Source organism: Drosophila subpulchrella, chromosome 2R, assembly GCF_014743375.2.
Source record: "Drosophila subpulchrella strain 33 F10 #4 breed RU33 chromosome 2R, RU_Dsub_v1.1 Primary Assembly, whole genome shotgun sequence".
NCBI lineage: Eukaryota > Metazoa > Arthropoda > Insecta > Diptera > Drosophilidae > Drosophila > Drosophila subpulchrella.
Genome location: NC_050611.1, coordinates 11,645,652 through 11,659,518, shown reverse-complemented (window position 1 = coordinate 11,659,518; position 13,867 = coordinate 11,645,652). Strand labels below are relative to the sequence as shown.

Genomic DNA, 13,867 nt, shown 5'->3' with positions numbered 1-13,867 from the left:
TAAAATAATTAGAACTGTTTAAAATATGTAGAAATCAATTGGGGATGATTTTTTTTTGTGAGGACGCCCAAATTTAATTGTTTTATCTACAGGGTAGTTATGAGAAAGACGTATACAACTGTATACAGCCAAGCTGAAGGTAAGGAGTACCAGAAAATTAAAAAAAAAAGTCCTAGAAATATTTAGAGTACACTATAAAATATTTTTTTTTAACAACTATTTCAAAGCTTTCGAAAGCATCGAGTTGGCATTGCCGGCAGTGCCAGTGCTGCAAAGCGACCCACTGCCGCGCCGGTGTTGGAAGACGTTCGTGCAAAATATTCGGGCTGCACAGAAGAACATCAACGACACGTAAACGTCACCAAAAACTAGCAGCAAATCAGTTCATTAAATTAGGATTAGGGCGATATGTGTAACTAGGGAGTGCGCCGCTATTCGTCCGAGGCTGCGTGAGAGTGCGACTGCAAGTGGGCAAGTGGCGAGTGCCGAAACATATGCGAAGGTCGACGGCGAGGAGGAGCTGCCCTGCCCCACATAAACTGAAATTTTCTGCGCTAGCGCTGGAAGCCAACTAGCTGCCGTCGAAGAGCCTTAACGGAGCACCCGGGCACAATGGCGCTGCCGGGCAATGGTATCTACGTGGTGCGGGGCGAGATGGCCACCCTCATGACGGCCATGCGACGTGGAACGCGATGGAATGCCACCGCCTACGTGGTAACTACGGGTTCTAATGCCTATTGACAGTAGAAAGTAATAGCTTCTAATTCCTCATTTAGGACGACGAGAAGGACTCGCTGCTGAAGCTGTTCATTGACCTCAAGCAGGAGCTGAATAGCATCGAGGATCTGCGTCTGATCGAGCCACAGGTCTTCCTGGCTCCGTTTCTGGAGGTGATTCGCACGGCGGACACTACGGGTCCGTTGACTAGTCTGGCCCTGGCCTCGGTTAACAAATTCTTGTCATATGGTCTGATAGGTGAGACAAGTTTACCAACTTTTCCCCTCCAGTTGCTCATATATCCATCCATCCACAGATCCCACATCTCCAAATCTTGCTGACATTGTGGAGCGCATTGCCGATGCCGTGACACATGCCCGCTTCATGGGCACCGATCAGTCCTCGGATAGTGTCACCTTTATGCGTGTGATTGAGGTGCTGCACACCCTCATCCGGAGTCCCGAGGGTGCTGCCGTCAGCAATGAGTCCATGTGCGAGGTGATGCTCAGCTGCTTCAAGATCTGCTTTGAGCCCCGTCTGAGTGAGCTGCTCCGACGCTCGGCTGAACAGTCGCTCAAGGATATGGTGCTGCTGTTTTTCATGCGTTTACCCCAATTCGCCGAGGAGCGAAGTGACACCATGCTCCAGAAGCGCTTCACCATCGGTGATGCTGCCAGCGGAGCTACTCAAGAAAAGCTCAAGCGAAAGGCTGTGGCGCCGGCACCAGCTGTCCCCAGAAAATCCTCAACAGTAGAGGAACCTCCACAGACACCGCAATCTGCCAACCTGGCAGTTCCGGGCCATCTGAAGGCACCCATACTGGCCACCACACCCGCCAGTCCAGCGGGAAACATTCTGGACATGCAGGGCAAGATCACGCAGACACCAACCACAACTGCGAGCTCCGGGGAAGAGGAAACATCTGCCACAGATGCACCTTCCATTCAAGTGGAGTCGCCCGATTCGGAGCCTTTGTTGGACGGCGAAGCGGGTGAAGGAACCAGCACCCTGGCCGAAGCCAACAGCAGCGAGTACATCAATTCTGTGGGCGTTCGTTTTACACAACAATCCACCGATCAGGATGCCGCTTCTCTATCGCCCTACGGCCTGCCCTTCATCCAGGAGTTGTTCCGCTTCCTCATAATACTCTGCAACCCCCTGGATAAGCAGAACTCGGACAGCATGATGCACACGGGTCTAAGCCTGCTCACAGTAGCTTTTGAAGTGGCAGCCGATAACATTGGAAAGTATGAGGGCTTACTAGAGCTGGTAAAGGATGATTTGTGTAGAAATTTGATTTCGGTAAGGAACCTGATCCATTAATTATTCTGGTACTAACTCTTGCTGTTTGTTCCAGCTCCTTAGCTCAGAGCGCCTTAGCATCTTTGCTGCCGATCTGCAACTCTGCTTCCTGCTCTTTGAGTCTCTTCGCGGTCATCTAAAGTTTCAGCTAGAAGGATACCTCAGAAAACTGAGTGAAATCATTGCGAGCGACAATCCCAAGACGCCCTACGAAATGCGTGAACTGGCTCTAGACAATCTTCTGCAGTTGTGGCGCATCCCCGGCTTCGTCACCGAATTGTACATCAACTACGACTGCGATTTGTACTGCACGGATATGTTTGAGAGTCTGACAAACCTATTGAGCAAATACACGCTGTCAGCGACCAATGCAGTTTATAGCACCCACATCATCTCGATGGATACGCTTATAAGTGTGATTGACAGCATTGAGCGGAATTGTGCGGCAGCCAAGAACAGCAACAACAGGGAGTCGTTGCCGGAAGCTGTTCCAGTAACCGGTGGAAGTCGCCATTCACGACACAGCAGCGGATTAGAGGGAATAGTTATCGATTCTGGCAATGGAGGAGCAGAAGAGGAGCGTGTGGAGAACATAGCCAGTTTTATAAACGCTAGCTCACAACGATTGCGATTGCAATCTGGCGGAGATGGAGTGGGTATAACCACTGAACAGCTTGCCAACGTCAAACAGAAAAAGCGTCTGCTGTCCCAGGGCACAGAACGCTTCAATCAGCGTCCAGAGAAGGGAATCCAGTACCTCCAAGAGCACGGCATCCTAAATGCCGAGCTTGACCCCATGCAGGTCGCGCTGTTCCTTCGCGAGAACCCCGGCCTTGATAAAAAAATGATTGGCGAATACATCTCGAAAAAGAAGAACGTTGACTCCAAGATTCTAATTAATTTTGTGGACTCGTTCGATTTCACTGGACTTCGAGTGGACCAAGCACTGCGTCTTTACCTGGAGACGTTCCGATTGCCTGGAGAAGCTCCGTTGATCTTCCTTGTGCTCGAACACTTTTCCGATCATTGGCATGTAAGTATTGCTATTAAAATACTTGGGGACTTCGAAAATAATTATTTATTTATCCCTCAATTAAGACACAAAACAAGGACCCATTTGCCAATGTAGATGCGGCCTTCCGATTGGCCTATGCTATCATCATGTTGAACATGGATCAGCACAACTCCAATGCCAAGCGTCTGAATGTTCCAATGACGCTGGAAGATTTCACAAAGAATTTGCGTGGTCTGAATGGTGGCGAAGATTTTGATCAGGAAATGTTAGCACAAGTCTTCAATGCCATTAAGTAAGCTTCATTGCATATTATTTGTCTCCAATTACTAATTTGCTTATGTCAATCTATTCAAGGAACGAAGAGATCGTGATGCCGGCTGAGCAAACAGGCCTGGTGCGTGAAAACTATCAATGGAAAGTATTGCTTCGTCGAGGCGCCACCCATGATGGCCATTTCCACTACGTCCATGATGCGTCCTACGACGTTGAGATCTTCAATATTGTGTGGGGCGCTTCTCTCAGCGCTCTTAGCTTTATGTTTGATAAGAGCACTGAATCGGGCTACCAAAAAACTCTTGCAGGTGGGTGAACATATTTTATTTAATCTTTTTGTTTCTTACTTAACGAATTCGATGCAGGTTTCAGCAAATCCGCTGCTATATCGGCGCACTACAATCTACATTCGGACTTCGATGCCCTCGTATTGACTCTATGCAAATTCACAACTCTGCTTAGCAGCGTAGAACAGCATGAGCCCGCTCCGGCAAACAATGAAATACAGCAAGCTGTGAACTTTGGATTGAATGGCAAAGCTCAGGCGGCGATGAGAACGGTATTCTTATTGGTTCATGACTATGGCGACTGCTTAAGGGAGAGCTGGAAGCACATTCTAGACCTATATCTCCAGCTTTTCCGCCTTAAACTGCTCCCGAAATCATTGATCGAAGTGGAAGACTTTTGTGAGGCGAACGGAAAGGCGATGTTGATCCTAGAAAAGCCTCGCGAAAAGCAGGAATCTGGTCTGTTCTCCAGCCTGTACTCTTTCATCAGCTCAGAGGGTCAGCGAGAGCCAACCTATGAGGAGCAGGACTTCATAAAGCTGGGAAGGAAGTGCATCAAAGAATGCCAGTTGGATCAAATGCTCCAGGAATCAAAGTTTGTGCAAACAGAGTCGCTGCAGGAGTTGCTTAAATGTGTTCTGGGTCTACTCAAGGCGCCTCAGGGACACAAATCAATAGGACTACCATATGCCGAAGATCAAACTGTGTTTTGGATGGAGTTTCTTGTAAAGATTGTGGTTCACAACCGGGATCGCATGATCCCGCTGTGGCCAGCGGTGCGAGACCAGATGTACCTCCTCCTCATGGGAAGTGCCTCCTGTGGCTATGATTACCTGCTCAACCGTTGCATTGTAGCGGTCTTGAAACTGGCCATCTATCTTATGCGAAACGAGGAGCTGTGTCCGATTGTCCTGCAGTCCCTGAAGATGCTATTGATGCTTAAACCGGCGCTGCTACTGCGCATCTCGAAACAGATTTCTATTGGTATCTACGAACTGCTGAAGACCTCAGCCCAAAATATCCATTCCGAGCAGGATTGGCAGATTATATTCAATCTGCTTGAGTGCGTGGGAGCCGGAGCTGTGCCGCCCAGCTACGATGATGCACAGCTGCCGTTGCCGCCCAATGGCAGCGCTAAGTCTGATGGCGCCCTGAGTGGCGAGGAGGACGCATCCACTGTACCAGAGCGTGGTTACACCTCTGATTCGGAGCTCACCAAGGCATCTGCAGCACCTACTGCACCCAGTCCCAGTGCCGAGAACTGGATTTTGGTGAACAACAAGGACAGTGAGCTGACTACTGCATCCAGGTAAGTTTTATTTGACTAAGAAAATTGTGTTTAAACTTCTACTAATACGACCTACTTTTCGCAGACCCCAGTCTCCACCAAGCTCGAGTTCTCCTCCAGTTAATACGCTTGTCTACAGTTGCCAGCTATTGGATCACGCACCCTTTGCCCTATTCAAGTGCTGGGACTCGCTGGCCTTCATCGTACGGAGTGTTGCCCATATTACGCCATACAACTTTGAAGCCTGCGTCCGCTGCATTCGCATCTTTGTAGAGGCTTGTCGGGATGGAGGGATTCGGCAGCGCAGAAAGCTGGAGTCTGCAGCGAAACAGAGAAGTTCTAAGAAGCGCAGCGAACGCAAGCCAGGCATGGCTTCATCCACCTCAAGTAGCAATCTTACTCTTCTGACCGGCGACCCGGCCGACAACCAGGGACAAGGAAATGCGGCAGAGCAGGAGGATCTGGCCCAGCGTTACGAACAGTTGTCCATTCAGCTGCTAGACCTAATGTATACGTTGTACACGCGGACTGCGCAGATCTTCCGCTGGTGGGCGGAGGAGGGATGTACAGTACCTCAGTCGGCAGCTTTGTGGTCACCAGGCTGGTGTCCATTGCTGCAGGGCATTGCCAGATTAGCTATGGATCGTCGGCGAGAAGTGCGCACCCATGCCATCTCGTGTCTGCAGCAGCGGGCATTGCTGGTGCACGATCTGCAGACGTTGTCCGGAACGGAATGGTGCTCTTGCTTTCACCAAGTTCTGTTTCCACTTTTGAACGAACTACTGCCGGAAAGCAGTGCAGCCGGGCAGCTCGACGCCTCCCTTCTTGAGGAGTCGCGCATTCGAACGGCCACTATCATGTCCAAGGTGTTCCTGCAACATCTGACCACGCTCATTGAACTAGGAAACGCCTTCAACGAGCTTTGGCTGGATATATTGGACTATATTGAACGCTTTATGAAGGTGGGATCGGATACGCTGTCGGAACAGATGCAGGAGATACTGAAGAACATGCTGCTAGTGATGCACTCGGTGCGAGTGTTTCACAATCAGGATGGCAGTCTCCAACAAGCTCTTTGGGAGCTCACCTGGCGGCGGATCGGTGAATTTCTGCCAAACCTGAAAGAGGAGCTCTTCCACGATGAAGGTGCGTGACGCGGTCGTTGTTGAATGCGACTAACCTCTAACCCTACCAGCAGATTTAATTTCTCCAGCGATCTCGCTGGACTTTACGCAAATTAGATACGGCCCTTCCCTGGGCACAATCGAACAATCCTTGACCTTGCCGCTGTACGGTTATAGTCCCAAGATATCCCCTTCGGCCACGGCCAAAAGTGAGACCCTTCCAGCCAAGCAGCGCAAGAAACCCTGGGCCAAGTTCAGATCCAAGCTGAAGGTGCTCAAGGGACTTGGCAAGAAGAATTGACTAGTTCTCGATTTCCATTTAACTTCCCCATTTAGATTTCTGTCTTTCTATTTTTATACAAATTAAATAGTTATGGAGCCCATGTATATGCTTAATCTTGCAGGCAAGCGTGCTCAGACCCTAACGAACCCAGCTCCTATGGCAGCTGTAGTTCCCACTCCACAGCAGCAGGTACCAGCGGTGGCCATTTTACCCAACCAAGTCCAGATATCTAACGAGTTAATAGTGAGCGCACCCACTCCCCTGGCAGTTACGCCTGCACTGGGGTCTCCCGTGGAGTCGCCGAGGAGGAGTATTATTCTGCAGCCACCCATGGCAGATGCACTGCAGCAGCCGCCCAGCTTTGTATTTGCTCAGGTGGGTTTTAATAAAATAGATTTTAATATGCAGCTTAATTCAATTTTCCGTTTATGTGACAGCCCCTGATTATTCCACCTCAGCAGCCAGCTGCTACGGATTCGCAGCCCAGCACATTGCTGCCGGATCTGGTGAATGAGGCCACTGCTGCTGCTGTGCAGGCCACGTCCTCGTCGCCGACGCACAGCTCACAAGAGGCAATCCCGTCGGTTCCAATTGTGCCACAGACGAACTTCGTAACCACCAATAATACGTACAATAGCTACGCTATTGAGGTGCCCATGGCATCGGAACCCACTGCGGAACAGTTGGAGCAACAGCAGCAACAGCAACTGCTCTACCAACAGTACTACCAGCAGTATCAGGCCCAGCAGCAACAGTTGGCCGCTCAAACTAGCGATCCTGCCATCAATGTGCCAATTAGCCATCTGCTGGCCGGAAATGCTTACCCCTCGCTCCCTAAAATGCCGCAGGCATCTATTGTGCACAGCTTTGCACCCGTTTATGAGGCCCAGGCGGGGACAAGTGGAAATGAGCCTGCAGCCGACATCTATCAGGAGTATGTGCAAAATCCCTACAACCTAACGTTGCAGCAGAATGCGCAGCAGCAGCAAACACAACACCAGCAAGGCCCAGGACTGGCCACTGCATTTCCCGCCGTTGCCACGCCAGCCAACTACTTTAATGTAAATGTGGATCCCAGTAGCATACCACCAGGATCGGAACTGCTCTATGGCCAGCAGTGAACAGGATTGTTGTTGGAAGAGAGTTTCAAGCCACCTGACCGTTTTATTTTACCCTGTGTTGTAGAGAAGGGCTATCTTTGTAGTTAATAATATAAAATTGTGTCAATTTGTTTCTTGTTATTTATGCATCCCCCAACTAAAGTGGAACTACATTCCGCACAGGCGCGTGTTTATTATGCTAATCGATGAACAACACTAAATCACAGATTCAGATGCAATTTCCAGCAGAAAACCCTATAAGCTTTAGTAATGCAAATAGTTTAATTTATAATAACTAAATAATTATATCTTCTGTATGTTATGCGAAGAGGCAAGATGTAAATAATCAAAATTAAAAATCTATAAAACAAATGCAAAGATTTTTCTAAAATTTATATTATGGATTGTGCAAAATCTTCGGCGATGGTAGAAAGGCGCTTGGGCAGCCAATAAAATGTAAAAAAAAGATTTCCCGACTCCGTGACAATGCATATTGCAGCATTGCCGTGACCAGGATTCGAACCTGGGTTACCACGGCCACAACGTGGGGTCCTAACCACTAGACGATCACGGCTACGTCGGGTTGTTGAATGGGGCTTTCCAAAAACCGAGCTGGTCACCTATTGGTCTACTTCGGTTAACAAAAAGAATTGCATCTTGCAAGATCTTTATTAAAATCTATAGTAAAATACTTTAAAAGTAAACGATTTCTTTTTAATACCAAGCGGTATTTTCACAGATTCTGCAATAATCTGTTTAAATAAAAAAAAAATTATTTCTAATTAAAAAAAAACCCAATTCCAATTAACAAAAAAAAAGTGCATCTTGCAAGATCTTTATTAAAATCTATATTAAAAGACTTTAAAAGTAAACGATTTCTTTTTAATACCTAGCGGTATATTGACAGACTGCAATAATCTGTTTAAATATAAAAAAAAAATAATTTCTAATTTAAAAAAAAACCCAATTCCGTGACAATGTTTGTTTCAACATTGCCGTGACCAGGATTCGAACCTGGGTTACCACGGCCACAACGTGGGGTCCTAACCACTAGACGATCACGGCTACATTGGGTGATGTTGGGCGGCTGCCAAAAGCATCTTTTGAAATAAACCAGTTGCGGCTTCAACCATAAAAATCCGGAGTGACTATAAATAGCGTAGATTGTAAAAAAGATTTGTTTTATTTATTACTTCTTTTAAAATCTAATCTTTGACATCGACTTTAAGTGTTGATGTATTTTATTTGTAATTAGAAAAAAATTGGTGTGCGTCTTCCAATTTCAAAATTAAAGCTGGTTAATTGTTAGACAATCCCATGCTCGGATTCCTTTCACTGGGCGTGTCGAGTGCCTCTCTCTTTTAGAGCTGCGGTTAAACCTTCATACATCGAATTTTCGTACATGTTTATTAGAAGGGGAACAATTTTAATATCAATACTAATATGTTATAAATTTCGGTTAAGTATCATTAAACTCAATCCAACAATATTTTCTGTTCGAGGATTCCTTCTAAAGATTAGTTTATTTTTCTCCCTTAAAATTAAAAGAATATTACATTTATTTAAAACACATGGGGTCTACTAGCTTTAATTTCCCCAAACATATTTTTTTGTTGAGAGAAATTGGCTTGAATAATGGAAGCTTGACTGTATTCTGTTGTATACATCAGCCACCTATTGTTTTTATGATTTCAGTTCAACTTTAAACTAGATTTATAAATTTAAAAAAAAATATCCCGTTTCCGTGACAATGTTTATTTCAACATTGCCGTGACCAGGATTCGAACCTGGGTTACCACGGCCACAACGTGGGGTCCTAACCACTAGACGATCACGGCTACAACGGGGTGTTGACAGAGGCCGGCCAGAAACCAAATCTAAGCTACAGTGTTGCAGAACGACCCATTTAACTTGTTTCTTCGAATTGTTAAGATCGCGATGTTTAAAAACATGCTTTTTAACTATTACCAATCTAAATTCAATTAAATTGTTACAATGTTAGTAAGTTGCATGAGCTAACATATAACGAACCGAACACTAGATGGCGCCAGCTGTACATTCCGTTAGCCAACACTTTTCGGTCGTTAACGAGCACAGGATTTCCCCCTGCTGTTTTTTCCACAAGAGCAATACAAAACATGAGCAGCTATAAGGCCATTGAAATAGATTCCGATTCGAGTGAGGTTGACGAGACAATGCCTCCGAAACGCTGCGAGTCACCCGCAAGAAGTGCCGGCGCAAAAGCTAAGATGGGCAACGAACACACCCCTAAATCAGCCAAGGTCGCAAGAACGGAACCGGACTCGACATCTCCATCTTCCTCGGACATGACAAACACATCGCCCGGCACTGCCGCAGAGGCATCTGGTAAAGCAGGTCGCAACAGGGCAAGGAAGAGCCAGCAAGGCGCCAGACGCATCAGTCCTGACCTCCAGTTCGAGTCGGTTGCTGTGGACGGGGGTGATGGCGGTGGTGCGTCTGAAGCCCCCAAGAAACCCAAATTGGAGAAGGACCCTGAGGAGGCGAAGGATAAGGTGAACACGGCTATCAAAGACCTGCTGAAGACCGAAGAGATGCAGGAGCTCATCAAGCAGATCGCCAACGAGCGGGTGCGCTGCAATTTCCTGTTGGCAACCTACCAACTGCCGGACATGAACTTCACTCTTAACACGTCCTTGGACACGCTATGCATTCAGTTCCGGGAGCGCGTCAAGCAGCGCCGGGATCGGGGGAACCCCACCTCGTCCACTGCAGCACCAAGCACCTCCGCCAGCAGCCAGAAGGGACCCACAAAGGCAGCTCCAAAATCACAAAAGCCTTCATCTTAAATCAGCTGTTATATGTATATTTTATGTATAGCTTGTGATTTGTATTAGGAAAAATAATATCACTGCAAATCTAGGGATACATCTCAGCATTAAATAAGTGGATTTAAATTTAATAATAAGAAAACACAGACGTTTTGCCAACGAAAATAAAAGATTAATGAGGAATTTAAATATAAGACAAAAAATGTATTGGCAAACTTAATACACATATATACACAGTCGAAACAGTAGTTGCCATTAATTCTAAATGCAAGAAGCGACAAAGAGAGGGACACTATTCCTGAAAAAAAACATGATAAATAATAATAAATATATCTTAATAATTTTAAAACGCTGCATTCCCAAATTATTTAACTTTTGATAAGATTGTGAAAACTCACATTTGCATTATGTTTTTAATTATGACTTGGTAGGTAATCACAGATTGAAATAATAATAAAGTCTTAATAAATAGTATATTTTGTTGTTCCTATCTTTGTAAACGGAATGAAGTATGCGCCAACTTTGTTTTGTTGTGATTTTGTGCGCACGGCGATGAAAACAGTCATTTGGCCGCGGTTCGTCATCACCCGGCATAGCCGTGATCGTCTAGTGGTTAGGACCCCACGTTGTGGCCGTGGTAACCCAGGTTCGAATCCTGGTCACGGCAATGTTGAAATAAACATTGTCACGGAGTCGGGTTATTTTTTTTTAATATATATTTTTTAATTTTAGTTACATATGTGAAAATATTTTTTTTAGAGAATCTGTGATAATAAACTATCATTATAAAGACATAGCTAACTTTGAAGGTATTTTGATGTTTCTTTTTTTGTAGATCTTGTAACTGCAATTACTTTTGTTAAATGCAACTAATTTTGTTAAACAATGTTGACCAATAGGTGACCAGCTGGGTTTTTGGAAAGCCGCGACCAATAACCCGACGTAGCCGTGATCGTCTAGTGGTTAGGACCCCACGTTGTGGCCGTGGTAACCCAGGTTCGAATCCTGGTCACGGCAATGCTGCAATATGCATTGTCACGGAGTCGGGTAGATTTTTTTACTTTTATTTTAGTCCAGACAAGACAGCTTTTAACTTTATCAAATTAAGTACATGTTTAGTTTTGGGGCCCCATCCCTAAATATATTTATTTTATTTTATAGATTTGTATGAAAGTGTATTGGGCTTGGATGTCAGATTTCAATAAAAAGAAGGGCGGCTTTGGGGCAAAGTTAAGTGAAAAAGGTACATTTACATGGATCTTGTAGATGGACTTATGAATTGTCACCAACTCCGTTGCTTAAACGTTTCTATTTTATAAGCTTTTTGTTTCAAAATATCCAAGTCGATAACACAGAGTTTTATTTTCTGCCCATAAGTACATCAATCCTTTGTACATTTAAGGATACACATATTTCTGGACAAGATAAATGGATTTCAGATAAACAAGCAACTTAAGAGGCTTAATGAGCAGTTGAGAGGAGGTACATGGAATTCTGCAGATGGAGATATTCCGTTATCCGAAACGAGAGAGACGTCTTCAGAAAATAGCTGTCCTACCGATTTAAATACTGCTGTGTCCTGAAAATAAGAAATGTCAACAAATTCGAATATAAAGAGAATTTTTAAATATTTAAAGACTCGTTAAATATATATATAATTTATGTATTTTGGCAATTCCAAGAGGTATATAATTTCTATATCAAGAATATTACATGTGAACGTAATAAAAATATTTTAAAAATATTCAATTACGTACCCTTTTTAAAAAACTCCTTAACCAACACTAACTAATTGCACGGTGCTGCCAGACTAAGTTATTGGACAGGCTGGCAGCGCCAAGGCGAAATTGAGAAGCAAAGAGGACGCAACGATTGTAAGATTGAGCGGAAAAAATCATTTCTGAGTGTTGTGTAATTTGATAACTCATCGAAATATCAGTTGGTAAATTCAAGTTATTTGCCTCCAAAAAGCCAAATAAATGATAGTACGCGAGGAGCGTCCAGAACAAGGACAAATAGCGAGGTCACGACATCGAGGGGAAGCCATTTTGCGAGGTGAGTGAATTGAGCGGCTCCACCTCCGCGCGCAGCCCACCCCCGCCCAGTGTGCCCACCCCTCAAACAGCTACTCTTCCCTTTTTGTTTTGCTACGCACTTTCGCCGCCAACGACAAAAACAAATTTCATTTCTTGGGGCAAACAATACAAATCGCGAAATGTTTACTTTCGATTTAAATAAGATTATTTTACACTTGAAAGGCCTGCTTGAGTGACCAATTTCTGAAAGCTACGAAACCACAAAAGCAACAAATGCCGGCCGGCAAACGAAAGGGAAAGCAAAAGTAAATCGAAAACGTCATTCGTGCGTTGACTTTGAAACGCAAGGTTGATTTACTTCACCGGAAAAGTTCTTTTCAGCGGAATTTTCACGCAGATTAGTCGTTAAAATGCTGCCCCAAGACAGGAAAATTCTAAGGTGACAGTCACCAGCTGGAATTACACAAATCTAGACACAAATATACACGATTTAATAGCAGGTACTCCGTTTTTTCTTCCGTTTTAGGCAACATACACGCCAGAACCAGAACCAAAATCCGAATCCTCGGCGTCCGAGGTTCAACAACAACTACCACAGCAAGATGGGCAGCAACTCCAAGGCGGACCCCATCTCGCTGACCTTCCACGACTCCTGCCTGAGGATGTCCGATGTCCAGCTGCTCCATGGACCCCACTGGCTGAACGACCAGATCCTGAGCTTCTACTACGAGTACCTGTCGCACATGAAGTACAAGACGAACTCGGATCTGCACTTCATCGCCCCGGAGGTGACCCAGTGCATGAAGTACATGGATGACCAGGAGCTGGAGCAGCTCCTCGACCAGAGCCATGCCACCGGCAAGCCCTTCATCTTCTTTGCGCTGAATGACAACGAGAGCTTCGAGGCCGGTGGCACTCACTGGTCACTGTTGGTCTTCTCGCGACCGGAGAAGACCTTCTATCACTTTGATTCGTATGGGAACAACAACACGGGCAACTCCGTGGAGCTGATGAATAAGATCAAGGAGCTGCTGGGCGTACGCCAGGCCAAGTTCCGACCAATGCGCTGCCTGCAGCAGGCGAATGGCTACGATTGCGGAATCCACGTCATCTGCATGACCGACCACATCGCTGACTACCTGAACAGGTACGAGGTGATCGACGGCCTGCCAGCTCTGCACATCGACACTGTCAAGGCCAAGCGCACGGAGCTGCTGAAGCTCATCCTGTCGCTGGGCGGCAAGGGCTAGAGCCTGGCGGGGATGCCACGATTCAGCAGACTTCCGCCCACAGCCAAAATAGATTTAAGTGACCAAATTACGAATGTAACTCGTTGTCGGAGGTGGAGAGGATAAGCCACCAGAAATATGTGAATACGATATCCTTGATATTGCTAATTTTAATTTGTTTAGTTTCCCCTTTGCTGAATAAGAATGTTTATTTGAAGAGCAGTGCCTGGCACAAAAAAAGACATGAAAAAATCAACACTAATACGCCATTGGAGTAGGTGCATATCGGCATATCTTTAAGTTTGGTCTTTCAAATAAAGATTTGTTTATTCGCACAGCTCGTTGGATTCGAATTCAGCATTATAATCGCCCTGTTTGTTTGGTTAAGGGGCGGCTGTCGCCA

The 13,867-nt window shown here is 45.6% G+C and overlaps 3 protein-coding genes and 5 non-coding genes across 10 annotated transcripts; 5 read left to right on the top strand and 3 right to left on the bottom strand.

Annotated features, from left to right (window-relative positions):
• Positions 1-274: 274 nt before the first annotated feature.
• LOC119549427 (Golgi-specific brefeldin A-resistance guanine nucleotide exchange factor 1) lies at positions 275-7,717 on the top strand. 2 transcript variants are annotated; one of them, XM_037857509.1, is made up of 10 exons: positions 277-714; positions 777-975; positions 1,034-2,019; positions 2,075-3,052; positions 3,118-3,326; positions 3,389-3,615; positions 3,673-4,903; positions 4,968-6,028; positions 6,411-6,664; positions 6,727-7,717. In XM_037857509.1, the coding sequence occupies exons 1-10, from the start codon at positions 613-615 to the stop codon at positions 7,408-7,410; spliced, it is 5,931 nt and encodes a 1,976-aa protein (XP_037713437.1). In that variant the 5' UTR covers positions 277-612; the 3' UTR covers positions 7,411-7,717. The 2 variants fall into 2 exon arrangements, with proteins under 2 accessions (XP_037713438.1, XP_037713437.1); XM_037857510.1 differs by lacking the exons at positions 6,411-6,664; positions 6,727-7,717 and adding an exon at positions 6,081-6,360 and having other exon boundaries at positions 275-714.
• Positions 7,718-7,891: 174 nt separating this feature from the next.
• On the bottom strand, positions 7,892-7,963 carry Trnah-gug. Its single transcript has one exon. It is a non-coding gene; the product is annotated as a tRNA-His (tRNA).
• Positions 7,964-8,382: 419 nt separating this feature from the next.
• Trnah-gug lies at positions 8,383-8,454 on the bottom strand. Its single transcript has one exon. It is a non-coding gene; the product is annotated as a tRNA-His (tRNA).
• A 701-nt stretch (positions 8,455-9,155) lies between these two features.
• Positions 9,156-9,227, bottom strand: Trnah-gug. Its single transcript has one exon. It is a non-coding gene; the product is annotated as a tRNA-His (tRNA).
• Positions 9,228-9,487: 260 nt separating this feature from the next.
• On the top strand, positions 9,488-10,548 carry LOC119550120. Its single transcript, XM_037858603.1, has one exon. The coding sequence runs from the start codon at positions 9,528-9,530 to the stop codon at positions 10,215-10,217; it is 690 nt and encodes a 229-aa protein (XP_037714531.1). The 5' UTR covers positions 9,488-9,527; the 3' UTR covers positions 10,218-10,548.
• Positions 10,549-10,794: 246 nt separating this feature from the next.
• On the top strand, positions 10,795-10,866 carry Trnah-gug. Its single transcript has one exon. It is a non-coding gene; the product is annotated as a tRNA-His (tRNA).
• A 278-nt stretch (positions 10,867-11,144) lies between these two features.
• Positions 11,145-11,216, top strand: Trnah-gug. Its single transcript has one exon. It is a non-coding gene; the product is annotated as a tRNA-His (tRNA).
• An 829-nt stretch (positions 11,217-12,045) lies between these two features.
• On the top strand, positions 12,046-13,801 carry LOC119550030 (sentrin-specific protease 8). 2 transcript variants are annotated; one of them, XM_037858458.1, is made up of 2 exons: positions 12,046-12,254; positions 12,762-13,801. In XM_037858458.1, the coding sequence occupies exon 2, from the start codon at positions 12,838-12,840 to the stop codon at positions 13,483-13,485; it is 648 nt and encodes a 215-aa protein (XP_037714386.1). In that variant the 5' UTR covers positions 12,046-12,254; positions 12,762-12,837; the 3' UTR covers positions 13,486-13,801. The 2 variants fall into 2 exon arrangements, with proteins under 2 accessions (XP_037714386.1, XP_037714385.1); XM_037858457.1 differs by lacking the exon at positions 12,046-12,254 and adding an exon at positions 12,545-12,674.
• The last annotated feature ends 66 nt before the right edge of the window (positions 13,802-13,867 follow it).

Excerpts from the sequence above, each read along its gene's own strand:
- LOC119549427 (XM_037857509.1), top strand. The coding sequence starts at position 613 with ATGGCGCTGCCGGGCAATGGTATCTACGTGGTGCGGGGCGAGATGGCC. Across the intron at positions 3,327-3,388 it reads CAAGTCTTCAATGCCATTAA|GAACGAAGAGATCGTGATGC; the intron begins GTAAGCTTCATT and ends AATCTATTCAAG. Across the intron at positions 4,904-4,967 it reads GAGCTGACTACTGCATCCAG|ACCCCAGTCTCCACCAAGCT; the intron begins GTAAGTTTTATT and ends TACTTTTCGCAG.
- LOC119550120 (XM_037858603.1), top strand. The coding sequence starts at position 9,528 with ATGAGCAGCTATAAGGCCATTGAAATAGATTCCGATTCGAGTGAGGTT.
- LOC119550030 (XM_037858457.1), top strand. The coding sequence starts at position 12,646 with ATGCTGCCCCAAGACAGGAAAATTCTAAG. Across the intron at positions 12,675-12,761 it reads CAAGACAGGAAAATTCTAAG|GCAACATACACGCCAGAACC; the intron begins GTGACAGTCACC and ends CTTCCGTTTTAG.